The sequence below is a fragment of the Hippocampus guttulatus genome, chromosome 11, assembly GCF_054856545.1.
Source record: "Hippocampus guttulatus isolate MCC_2025c chromosome 11, RoL_Hgut_1.0, whole genome shotgun sequence".
NCBI lineage: Eukaryota > Metazoa > Chordata > Actinopteri > Syngnathiformes > Syngnathidae > Hippocampus > Hippocampus guttulatus.
This window is the reverse complement of record NC_141271.1, coordinates 13,157,426-13,170,896: the sequence shown is the minus strand read 5'-3', so window position 1 is coordinate 13,170,896 and position 13,471 is coordinate 13,157,426. Positions and strand designations below refer to the sequence as shown.

Genomic DNA, 13,471 nt, shown 5'->3' with positions numbered 1-13,471 from the left:
ACTGTTTTTGCCTGACTTGAAATAACAAACCACTGATTAAAACCAAAACTTGCACATGACTTTGCCGTGATCTGGTTCGTTATTCAGAGGGCGTTTCAGATGCTTGCTCTGCTAAGTTTAACCCGTTGGTTGGTTTTGGGTGGAAGTCAATCAACTGAGCATGTGGTTGACTGAGTCTGGTTTCATTCTGAAGTAACAGCAGGGCGAGCCACTCCCGGGATGAGGCCCCTCAACTGAAAATGTCAGAGCGGATTGTGCTTGAATACTTTCCCCAGTATGTTTTTGTTATAATTACATAGCATGTATGGATCAGCAGGTAGGACAGAATGTCTGGTGTGTGTGTGTGTGTGTGTGTGTGTGTGTGTGTGTGCGCGTGTGTGCATGTAGTTGGAAAGTTGTATTTCACTTTAGACCTGACACAGTAAAATGTTAAACAGTTAGAAAATAAATCATTTGCCATCAGCAAAAAGAGTTTTACGCTATATCTCAACAATTCATTCCCATTTTATTTTTAAATCAGCCTTTGCACATTTTCAGCACTTACCGAAAACATACGCAATGTATTTCGAAACAACGCCTGAAAGTAACTTCATAGGGTCTTTAGGACAATTACTTGCTGTTGAGATGGCACACTGACGATGTGTTTAGCACATCTGCGTCACAATTTTCAGGTTCTGGGCTCAAATCTGGGCTGCGTGGAGTTTGCATGTTTTCCACATGCTTGCTTAGGTTTTTATCTGGGTTGTATGTTTCACAGTGTGAGTGATTGTTTGTCTACATGTGCGATTGGCTGGGAATTAGTTCAGGGTATCCCTGACCTTCCTCCCAATGCATAGGCTATGGCTCACCTGTGACACTACTAAGGATAGCGCAGTACAGATGGATGTTGGGTGTTGTCAGCTCAAAGAATGGTTTGTGGTTTGTCTCGTGCCAAGCTAAAAAACAACAACTTCTGTCATTTAAAAAAAACGAGTAGTTTTCCTCTTAAAAAGCAGGACAAGCACGTTCTTCTGCCCTCATCCTGACCGAAACCGGTCCGTAACGACATCGTTGCAACTTCCCCCCCTCCTCCCCAACCTGCACCGCAGCCCCCACCTCCATCCACGTCCAGCCCCCGAAGGCGTTGCTCTCCCTGTCAGTATCAGCAAGTGCACGAGTCATCGAGCCATTCTCGCGCGAGGAGAACTCGGAGGAGAGACCTCGAAGTGCACCCCAGTGGACTTGATGCAAAGCTAAGCGAACAGCGGAGAAGCGTGCTGAGAATCGCCGAAAGACTTGACAAAAAGAGAAAAAAAAGAGGTAAACTGCAATGATGAGTTCGCGTGCTGCGGGAGAAGTCAGCGTTTAGACTTGTGACGCCGTTTTAAGAACATATGTCCACGTTTGACACGGGTTTTGGAATTTCTCACTACGAATAATGAAATATAAAAGAGGTTATATTATATGGTTACGACATTGAATTACCGCCATTTTCTTTCTTCCCCCTTCTATTGAATGGTAAATTGTGTCTGATAACAGGACTTTGTTTCCAGTGTGCTGATGCAAATCAACAATTACATTGCATTGTTTAGTCTGAGACGAGCCGGCCCGGATTGAACCATAACCACACCGTCGATTGTTTACGAAGTAACTAGTGACAGCAGAAACTTGTGACAAAACACAAAAAATTTGCACCTGCACCAATCTCGTTGTGGGGACACATTAGCACATGAAATCCCTCGGCTGACGTTTAGTGTCTGTGTATTGAGAGACAAAAGCGTTGTTTTGGGCTAATTTGTAACTGGATGCTCGCGGTGACTGAGTCAGAGATTGAGAGAGAGAGAGAGAGAGAGAGAGAGAGCTACTCTCACGCGCTAAGGAAAGAAAAGAGAGAGAGACTTAACAACACAATTGTGTCAATGTTTACGATGTAAAAGTAATAATCAGACACTTAGAAGTACAATATGTGCTTTTATGTACCTTTGCCCCCCTCAAAACACTATTGTGTCACTGTTTACGATGTAAAAGTAATAATCAAAAATACTGGCAAGTACAAAATGTGCTTTTATGTACCCCCCCTCCCCCAAAAAACATTATTGTGTCACTGTTTACGATGTAAAAGTAATCATCAAAAATACTGGCAAGTACAAAATGTGCTTTTGTACTTTTTTCCATATTTAGAAATTCTTTTTGTTGTTGTTAGTTTAACTTGCGTACTTTTAAATTTAATTTCTCATCAAGTTAACCTCCTTCATCAATATAAAAACCTTGATGCTATTAAGCCTCCAAGCACAAATCACCATACCCTTTAAATGTATTCCCTCCTTTTTTCACAAGCATAATTTATTTACAGTTTAACATAATTGAGTAAAATAAAAGCTTTATAAACGTGTAGCCCTATGGACATATTGACATCGGTTCGATTCATTCTCACCAATTGTTGTTAATTAAACACATGCTATTTATTATATTTTTGAACATTTGCTGATTCAAAGAGTGTGTGTACGTGTTTGTTTGTGTGTGTGAGATGCTGCTTTCAAGCCTCCAAGCGCAAATCAATGCTGTTTACTTATTCCCTCTTATTTTTAATTGGACACACATGCGCCATTTTTCATGATGGAATAACAAAAATAAAGAAAGCAGCTGCAAAGCTGTGTGTGACTGCAGTGTGTGTGTTTGTGTGTGTTTTATCTGATGGCTGTAGGTGTTAAGAGACTAATTAGCTTGAAGCCTGCCGTGCTACCTGGCTCAGGTGTTTTCCATATAATATGAGAGAATTGGAGGCCATTGTGAGAGATTATCCCTGCGTTGAAAATCCCCCTGTTGCAAAGAATGGCCCTCTATGTTGTCCGGTCAAATTAAAAACAAAACAAGGTAACGTTGTATCACAGGAAAAGCATTAAGTTAATAATGATAAAATGTTTCTCGCAAATGAGAATTCTTACGTGATTTACAAGCCTAATAAGTCCCAGATGCTCTATAATAGTAGTAGTAAACACTCTACCCTGCGAGCAGTTCTGGTTTGTGATTTGTAACATTATCCTCGACGTTCTATTACCCTGCGAGTCACTGCCAGTTTTATTTTCGTACCTTACTACGGACGGACTTAAGGCAAATGTGCCTAGAGACATTTTAACGTGGAGTAGCTAATCATTTCAAAGAACAGAAGTGATAAATACCTGCAGCTGTACGATTGGCAAATCGATACTTTGGATGACACATGACTGCTGAACCTGAGTGGAGAATGCATGATAAGTTGCAACAAATGGGTGAAAAGTCATTATTATTGCATGTGTGATGTGATCCTCAAATGTCTCCAGGAGCTGTGGAATGTTTTTATTTAGTTAAGGAAAAGCCGTGTGGGTGTAAAGATGCCTTAAGGCCGTCACATTTCAACCTGCCACCGCGGTGGCCATCGACCCTCCGTTTACAAAGTGGAGGCAAGGCATTTTGCGTAATGTCAAGCCACCCGCTGATCTCGGCACACAGTTCCTCTCCGTGGTTGTACAGGTCACTGTGGGGCATTAAGCGCATTAGGCAGCCGTGCTCTGGTTTTGATCTCCCTCCCCTTGGGAGAAAACTCCCGCTCACTCCCCAGCCGACCTCTCACATCACGGCGGGCGGCTCGTTGGAAGAGAGACATCGCAGCACACTGTGAAGCTGGGGCAGCAATGCGGTCCAAATATGTCACTGGAGGCTTGCCTCGTTCTAAAGAATGGTGCCGAATTGTTAACATGCCACACTGCCTCGTATGTCACCCTTACAACTGAAAACTGCATTTGAGTTTTAGAGTGTCGAAAACCAGGATTTGCTGACAAAACCAACAAAATTTTAGAGTGTACGGGTTTTTTTTTGCAAAAGAAATGTATGTGTGGCCTCCTCGTGCTGCGTTCCACTTCCATCTCTGCGTTTATCCAACTATTTGACATGTTGTGCACACACTCCCTTGTTATTAACTTCAGATGTTGTAAAAATGACATGCTCAAGGTTACAAGCTGCCCTTCTTTGATCATCTGCACGGCGACAGCTCCTCTGCGACCTTGCAAGAAGAATACAAAGGAAACAGGATTTCTTCTTTACTTCTTTAGGCACGTTATGGGAAAACATTCTTTAAAGTGGAATCGGGTTTCCTCCCAAAGTGACCTGTGCTTTATTTTGGAATGCCAGGAACGCTCCGGAAATACACTGTTTGGGTTTCTCCTTGCTGCTTCCGTATCTGCGCTGCGCTCGAGGAGCTAATGTAAACACTTGTTTGGAACCACACGCCCTCACTCGCCTCGACCAGGCATCAATCATATTGACAGCAGACACTATGATAGACAGGCTCTATTCAAGTCCGAAAGCCATGTTTGAACAAGTTAACAACATTAAGATTCTTCAGAGTCGGGTGGCAGACCACAAGTAACTGTTTTATGAGCTCATGCTGCTTGATGAAACTAAAACCGCCTTTTTCATCAGAGTGAGATGAAAAAGTGATTTCCTCTTTGCTCATTCATCTGTTGGCAGGAAGGCATTTAAAGAAAGACTGTCACATTCACTCCATTCATTTGTGGAAGCCAGAAACCAGATAAAACAAGGTTAGGTTTGATTTTAGTCGTCTCGAGTGGGTGGCAATTGGATGTATGTGACCATAAACTTTGTTCTTATCTTTTTTTCCACACCCAAACCTATCATAAACTGCTACTTATCCAAATGCCTTTATCAGATTTTCTTGGACTATTTACTTCTCCTTTCACGTGATCCATATCTGATGTTATTGTGCTTTCTACTTAATGGTCTGTTCCCCTTTTTTTGATTTATAGCGTGTTTACTGTTTGAGTTGCTTACATATGTCATTAAATCGACAAGTTGTGTTTGCACATAATTCCAAACGAGTCGAAATGAGAGAAAAAAAATATCTGAAGGGCGTGCCGACATGTCAAAATGTTACAGTATATCCATCCATCCATCCATTTTCCGCTGCTTATCTGGGGTCGGGTCGCGGGGGCAGCAGCTTTAGTGGGGAAGCCCAGACTTCCCTCTCCCCAGCCACTTCTTCCAGCTCTTCCCAGCGCATCCCGAGGCGTTCCCAGGCCAGCTGGGTGACATAGTCTCTCCAGAGTGTCCTGGGTTGTCCCCGGGGTCTCCTGCCAGTGGGACATGCCCGGAACACCTCACCAGGGAGCATCTTAATCAGATGCCAGAGCCACCTCATCTGGCTCCTCTCGATATGGAGGAGAAGCGGCTCGACTCTGAGCCCCTCCCGGATGACCGAGCTTCTCACCTTATCTCTAAGGGAGAGCCCGGACACGCTGCGGAGAAAGCTCATTTCGGCCGCTTGTATCCGGGATATGTTACAGTATATGTCCATTGTAAATGGAGGACCTTCCATATAGCTTAATGAAGGTGTCCACATTGCTTTATTTGGCCTTGGTTTGACTCCTCGAGCGAGATTAAGACAGTTGCAGCAGGAACGATGAGGTCATGTGTTTCTTTTTGCAGGGTTCCTCTCCGTGTGTCTGCAGTTAAGATGAGTCTGAGCACCAGCGAGATGGAGGACCTGTGGGAGTCCCTGGGCTACCTCAACTTCTCCGACAGCTTTTCCAACATTTCCAGCGTGGACACCACAGTGTGCCACACGGCGTTCAACCGCATCGCCCTGCTCCACTCCATGTGCGTCCTCTATACTTTCATCTTTGTGGTAGGCCTGGCAGGCAACGCTTTGGTCCTGTGGGTGAATGTTCGCGCTCAACGGGACTCCGCCCCTCGCCATGAGACCCACACGTACATCGCCCACCTGGCCGTGGCAGACCTGTGCGTGTGCGCCACGCTGCCGGTGTGGGTGAGCTCACTGGCCCAGCATGGCCACTGGCCCTTCGGCGAAGTGGCGTGCAAACTCACGCACCTGCTCTTCTCTGTCAACCTCTTCGGGAGCATCTTCTTCCTGGCGTGCATGAGCGTGGACCGCTACCTGAGCGTGACAAGCCACCGGGAGAACCAGGGCGGTGCGCGCAGGAAATCTATCCGCCGCATGGTCTGTATCGGAGTCTGGCTTCTGGCTCTGGTGGCCTCTTTGCCAGACACCTACTTCCTACGTACAGTGAAGGCCTCGCACGGGGACAGCATGCTCTGTAGACCCGTGTACCCGGAGGACAACCCAAGGGAGTGGATGGTGGGGGTCCAGTTGAGCTTCATTCTCTTGGGCTTCATCCTCCCCTTCCCTGTGATCGCATTCTTTTACGCGTTGCTGGCCAGATCCTTCACTTGCACATCCTCGCCATCATCCACTACGGTGGAGCAAGAGCGTCGCGTGAGCCGCAAAGTGATCCTGGCCTACATCGTGGTGTTTCTGGGCTGCTGGGGGCCGTACCACTCCGTGCTGCTGGCTGACTCGCTCTCCCAACTGGGTGTGCTGCCTCTCACCTGCGGCCTGGAGAATTTCCTGTATGTGGCCATGCACCTCACCCAGTGCCTGTCATTGCTGCACTGCTGCTTCAACCCCATCCTCTACAATTTCATCAACCGGAACTACCGCTACGACCTCATGAAAGCCTTCATCTTCAAGTACTCCACGCGAACTGGCCTGGCACGCCTCATTGAGACATCCAACGTGTCTGATGCAGAGTACTCCGCCGTCGCCGTTGACAATCCGCCGCATTGTGCAATACGATGAGCTTTCCATTCAAGCTTTGCGGCTGAAATTCCAACCGACGTCAAATATGACATTACATTTACAGACATTTTCTGCAGCTAGATCGAGAACTCCTGTGGACAGCCGGGTATCACTATCGATTGACTGGTTGCGCAAAAAGCACTTAGAAAGCAGTTTTATTAGTGAAACCATATCTATAACTATATGGTTAGTGATTTGGCAAGCCAAACGGGTGTGTCCAAACCTTATATTTGTGTGGTCGATTTTAATGTCGTGTTTCCCAACGTTTATTGAGCATAGGCACATATTTTACATTAGAAGAATCTCCAAGCAAACACCACCCAAAGAAAGTCCCAAAAGGTATGTATACATACTGGAGTAATGATGATTTCATGTTAATTTCTATTCAATCCAGTGCAAAATCTGGGCCTGTTTATTGAACACAAAGTTGAAATAGTCGCATAACTTATTTTGTCGCATGAGTGGCAACAGCTGGATACACAGGTTTATTCTACCTTTGTCATTGACCCGTTACTATAAAGTGCCAAAATAGATGAGCACAAGATACATTATTCATAACAAGGAATAATTTTTGGGCACTAATGTGCCGCTGCTCAGTGGCTAGGAATCACCACACCAGTGTGTGTGCGTGTTTGTGTGCATGTATGTTGAGAGAGAATCTAGCAGGCATTGCTGGAGCTTTACGAGCAAAAGGGTGTGTTTAATCAGTCTATTTATACTCATTTGAATTGTTTGACGTTGTCACTCACACTCTGCTCCACCCCATTCATATCTGCCTCATCCTTTCAGTGTGCCCAGTGACTGGGTCCTCGTTCAAATCCTGCTGTCACACGTTAGGTATGAAAACCTCGTGGCGTCACCTCAGTTGAATCCTTCAACCAAAGAAGAAACATGTTTGATCCCATTTGTTGGTTCATATCTGTTGAGGCTTGCTGTTACGATTGCTACTATCTCCAGATGGCACGTTAATGACTCAAGTGCTAAGATTGTATCATCACTTGTGCTCAAATTTACGTTCTGAAGCCTCTGAGCAGTCATGAATGTGAGTTAGCCTGCTCTGCTAGCCTTTGTTGTGAGCCTATGTTGCCAGCATTGCTACACTTTGATGTGTATTAGCCTATGTATTTTTTTAAAGCATTGTTAGCTTTTTTTGCTCACCGGTAGTTAGCCTGCTTTACTAGCCTGTGTCTTTAGCATTCATGAATTCTTAAGTGTGCTAGAATGAAACCATTACACATTGTCAAATATAACTTAAGAAGCACTTACCAGACATAAACTGCTCACTAACCTATTCCTCTTAGCCTGCAGCGTCATAGAATGGCCACTGTGTGATGTATTTAATGTAATCTAAAAGTTCCCCCGAGGAGCTAACTTCCAGTTAGCATTCTTTACGAACCTTTTCTACTGGCCTATGCCTTTAGCTTTGTTGCGCTGTGACGTGCTAACTGAAACCCCTACGTATTCATAAAATAATCTTGCGTAGCCGCTTATGTGACATCAAAGGCTTCTAACTGCTACTTAATCATTCACTTAGTCAAGTCAAGTCAAGTCAACTGTATTTATAGAGCACTTTCAAACAGCCATCGCTGCATACAAAGTGCTGTACATGGAGCAATTTAACATGCACAATAAACAGTAAGACAAATCGGTAATAAAGGCGGTAGAAAGCACCAAACAGTAAAACCAAGAACAAATCTAAGTCATGCTGAGTCGAATGCCAAAGAAGACTTAGCGTTTTTCACTCACCTACAGTCCTCAAATGAAATCATAACACATGTTCATAGTTACCTTATGCAGCCTATAATCAGACAGAAAATGGCCGCGAACTGATATTTGGCCTTCTTCGTTAGCCTTTTGCCATTGGCCCTCGACTTCAGCATAGCCATGCCATGATGTGTGTGGATAGTCTTTTAAAATATAAATGACCTCATTCCCACATTACGCGCATATTATCTGGATTTATATGACTCCTAGGCAGATGGCTATTTTTAGAGCCAGCTTTGGCAAAGCCAGCTAGCATTGTGTGGAGAAAAGGTCATAAACGGAGTCACGTCTCAAATACTTCCCATTGAAGGCGTAGCCAATAAATACCATAATTTGAGCCTTTTCCCACAGAAGTCAAAAGCCACTTACTGCTGGCTTGGAAAAAGGGGAACATAATAAACCAATTATCTCTTTTGTTTGACATTGCCTGAAGATTGACTGTAGGCCGACCAAGTGTGACAAATAGCTGCCAGTGACACTGTTTCTATATTACGTTTGTGGAATTAATCCTGCTGCATCAGCGCCTCAGGGCTATTCATGCACACACTAACTTTTACAACCAAATAATATAAACGAATAGCTTTACTGCTCGCGTGCAGACAGCATTTGTGATGTGCAACTACAAAGTGTTGATTAGAGGACCAAATGAATGCAGTTTGTCTTGTGAATGTGTGTGCTTGAGTTAGCGGGGGGGTTTTGTCTTAGCTGCGATTTAATGTGAGGGGATATTACAGTATTTCATAATTATGCTGACATGATGTGATTGTGACTGGGGAGAGTAACGCGTCTCCAATGGAGCAGGCATCCCATTATTATTATTATTTTTCAAGAAATGTTCTGTCAAATATGTTAAACACAGTAAAAATACTTTGTCTCCATGCTTCCCAATTCCTGTCATATTTCATGTCATAATGTCACATCATCATATCCCCTCTATGGCAGTGGTTCTCAAACATGGGGGGGGGGGGGGTCCTAATAAGGGTCTTCTAAATAATTTGCAATATTATGTTTGATCCTTTTTTGTACATACCTAGAAATGCATACTGGTGTTCAAATAAAACAAACATACTAAACCAGTCATGTTACTCCTGTCTACCTTTGTTTTCGGCCAATTAAAAGCCCGTATCATCACCATAAATCAGACTGCATGAAAATAAGTATTCTTTTTTTAACAAAATGTTTATTTTTACAAGTATAATGCTGTTTTTTTTTTCTCAGAGTAACAGGCGTCTTCTATTTTTTATAACCAAGCCACAAACTTTACTTAACGTAATCGTAGAACAATTTTATCTCGGGGAAAAAAACATGACTTTGTTCCTCATAAGATTGTGTAAAGATTGACTTATTTCATAAAAATGATGCCTGTTCTCTTAACATCGCAACTGTTTTTCCTCATCAAATAAGAATTTGTTATCGTGATATTACAACTTGAAAAGTTTTTACATTTCTATTGTATTTATGGGGTACAAAGTGGAGGTATGTTTCAAGACCTTGCAAATGAATTCAGGGAGATTTGTTTTTAAATACATTATCCATGTTTGAAAATAATTAATGACTACTATGTCAACACAAACATCCATCATCATCTTGCAGGTAGAAAATTACACCAATCTATATTGCGTCCCCTCAAGGAGAGATAGAAGAAAATTTCCAAGGTGTGTCAAATTATGTGACATTGACTTTGCCCAGACTCTCCTCCCCGGTGTTTCTTTAACCTCACAGCGTCAACACCCTGCCAATTTTGGCCTCGGGATATGCGATAACCCTGCAGACGACCTCCTAGCAATCATCGCGCCTGTCCGGAGTGCTTCAGTCTTTCCGCTAATCAGCAGTTTGGACACCCCCCAATTCAGATGGAAAGTCCAGTAAAGAAGATTGTTGAGAGGACTATGAGGTGCACTGATGGCGTCATGGAAATAGACTCTAATTAGACACACATGCATTGTCTGTTAGGCAGCTGGACCCAATTTCTTTTTTTTTTTTTTTTTTTAATCCACAAATCCACTTTCTACAACACCTTTGCTCATGAGGAGCACTTGTGAGTGAGTTGGAGCCTCTCCCAGCTGACTTACAGTGAGAGACTGGGTACACTCTGGACCAGTCGTACCCAATCATAGGGCACATATTGACAATTATACCATTTAGAGCATAGTTGTCAAACCCAAAGACTGTGGGACAGTTCCGGTTCTCCACATATTTTTTTGTGTCCCACAAAAGCTTGCAATTTTTCAATTTACTTCTGTTCAAAACTACTTATATGTTGTAAAAAGATAATAATATGCAAAAAGAATAAAGTTAACATAAGTTAAAACAGTTAGAATCACTAATTTGGCGGAAAAAAACCTGACTTAAGAACTGATTTTTGCGAGTGCAAAAGCATAGCATAATTGTTTTTACTTTGTAAATGTTAGTCATATAAAAGGGAAAAATTACAAAATTAAACATCCATTCCAGATTGTATTTGTTCTTTTCTTTTCCTCGTGTAATGTGTGTATATATATATATATATATATATATATATATATACACATACCTGTACCTGTATATATGACTCATGAACAAGAAAATCTTGTGCATTCATACAAAAAAATACCCTTTTTGAATCTTTTAGGGGAAACTATTTGCAGATACTTTGGTAATACAGTTTCGAATGTATTTATTAAGTAAAACTTAATTTTCTTGCGTTAACAAAACAATAATAATTATTTGTAGTTCAATAAATTGTATAGATTTCTAATGCTTGAGTTGCTGTGTTAAATTTAAATGAATCACTGCAAATGTTGACCTCAAATATTGTGAGTTGAACTAACTCAAGTTTTACAGTGATAAGGGACAATGCGTACATGTAATTACCGCACATTGTAGCCACACACCTAATCTGTAAACAAACACAGTGAAGATCAGCTTCTGGCTCGCAGATGTTACGGCTTTTTGGAAAAAAAGTAATCATAAAGCCGGTGCAAATTAAACTCTCAGCCTTAAGAAACCAAACTACTGTATTGATGTTGCATTTAAAACACACACACACACACACACACACACACACACACACACACACACACACACACACACACACACACACACACACACACACACACACACACAGACACACACACACACACGAGATGCTGGTTGTGTTTTAATTTTAAATTTACAAAACATTAAATAATCTGTCCATGTTAACACAAAAGAAAGGTAGGGTTGGTTTTTGATTTTTTTTTGCATTTTCTTCCCTTAGTGTACCGAGTGTGAACCAAACTGTGACCTTAAAACCAAGGTATGCAACAAACAGTGACTTTTGGCTTCACACCATCAGCAATTATAGATTGATGTAGAAAATATGTGGTTTCACTGTCATAACCAACTCCCTGAGGGCAACCATTACCACAATGTGGCCCGTGATGAAAACAAGTTTGACATCCTTGATTTAGGGTCTTCAATGAGCCAAACACGCATGTTTTTTTGGAATGCGAGCGGAATCTGAACAACACCCACACAAACACAGGGAGAAAGAAGATGCAAACTCCACACAGGGTGAACAGAGTCAAGATTCGAACGCAGAATATCTTGGCTGGAAGGCAGAAGTACTTCTCACATTGCTGGGGAGGTGAACCTCTTCACATAAAGGCTTTCTAATATCGGCCTACTTTATGTTCTTTAAGTTTTGATGCCAGCTTATTATACGGAGCAACCGAGATGTAGAGTTTTGTTGAGTTCCATTTCCTATTCTATGGCTGTCATCACATTATCCCCATTTTGGAATGACTTCAAGGGGAACTATTATACACAAATACCTTCCTCTTTGACGCCCCTGAGGTGTTTTCGAAAAATGTGCTCAGCGGCTTTTTGGTCAGTTGCCGACCTCACCAGCAGCTGTTAACACCAGCAGTGGTGCTCATGTCGAGCGATGTGTGGAAGATGCCTTTCTTATGCTGTTGAGCTTCTTTCCTCCCTGTGACGCCCTCCTGGCCTTCTTGCGCTCCTACTGTGTGAGGGTCACCACTTCCTCACCCCTTCAGCCCATGTGATATCCCGCCCCCCGCCCTTTTTCCAAAGTAGACCAGACACCGCCTGGTGCTTTGACCTCGTGCCTCAGCTTCTTCAAGCTGTTCTTTTTGTTTTATGCACGCTGATTCACGCCCACACTGAAAACCTTTGTTTTCGCTTCATTCAAGTGAAGTTGTTTGTTGGTGTGCAATGTCTTTCTTCAGGCTTCTATATATAAAACTTTGTAGGAATTTGAGTTTATGCATATTCATGCCCAAAGTAAACAAAAGCTTGAAGTCAATGAAGAAACTACCTGGAAGTGAAAGCATACCTAAAATCATGCACTTAAATAAAAACATCACATAAGTAGAGAGATAAAATATCGAATACAGTATGTGTCATTGGGCGGGCTTGATGGGTATGTGACAATCCACACAGTGGTGACTTCACCCTGTGAAGATTATTGGGGCAACACGGTTTAAAAAAACGGATGATAATCCACACAAAATAAAATGAAAAAAATGAAATCAAAAGAAATGATATTAGAATATAAAAAGAGTCGACAGGAGGGGTCACCAACCCGATTGAATATGAGCGATGGGCTCCCAGTTAAGTTCACACTTCTGAAATATCAAATTGGTCCAGTTACCTTTAATTCAATGTTTTATTAAGAATGAATAGTATTTATCGATGTGAAAACACTCAACAGTCATGATTACTCACAATAACTGTATTTTAGTTTTTTTCACGGCCGTCTGAATAGCGATCGTCACTCAGCATGGAAGTTTCACTCGCTCTGTACTCTTTGACATAACCTAAAAGTAAGGATGAATACAACAAAAGCAATGTACCGATCTTCATGCATCACAATATAAATAATAGACATGAATTCAATCACAAGAGGAACCGAACAAAAAAGACTACAAATCCCAGCGGTCAAACCCGAAAGCAAAGCGCCGTTACTATTAACTCTTGCCGTAACGCAAAATCATCATTCAAACTTTCCAGTGCAACCGTACAAACATGACATGGCAACACTCCAACAAAACAGAACTAAGCATGGCCACCATTGCAATTACAAGGCTCAAC

At 42.4% G+C, this 13,471-nt stretch overlaps 1 protein-coding gene across 1 annotated transcript; it reads left to right on the top strand.

The window, feature by feature from the left end:
• Positions 1–1,073: 1,073 nt before the first annotated feature.
• ackr3a (atypical chemokine receptor 3a) lies at positions 1,074–9,454 on the top strand. Its single transcript, XM_086124381.1, has 2 exons — positions 1,074–1,299; positions 5,461–9,454. The coding sequence occupies exon 2, from the start codon at positions 5,489–5,491 to the stop codon at positions 6,629–6,631; it is 1,143 nt and encodes a 380-aa protein (XP_085980507.1). The 5' UTR covers positions 1,074–1,299; positions 5,461–5,488; the 3' UTR covers positions 6,632–9,454.
• Positions 9,455–13,471: the final 4,017 nt, after the last annotated feature.

Coding starts and splice junctions, on each gene's coding strand:
- ackr3a (XM_086124381.1), top strand. CDS start 5,489: ATGAGTCTGAGCACCAGCGAGATGGAGGACCTGTGGGAGTCCCTGGGC.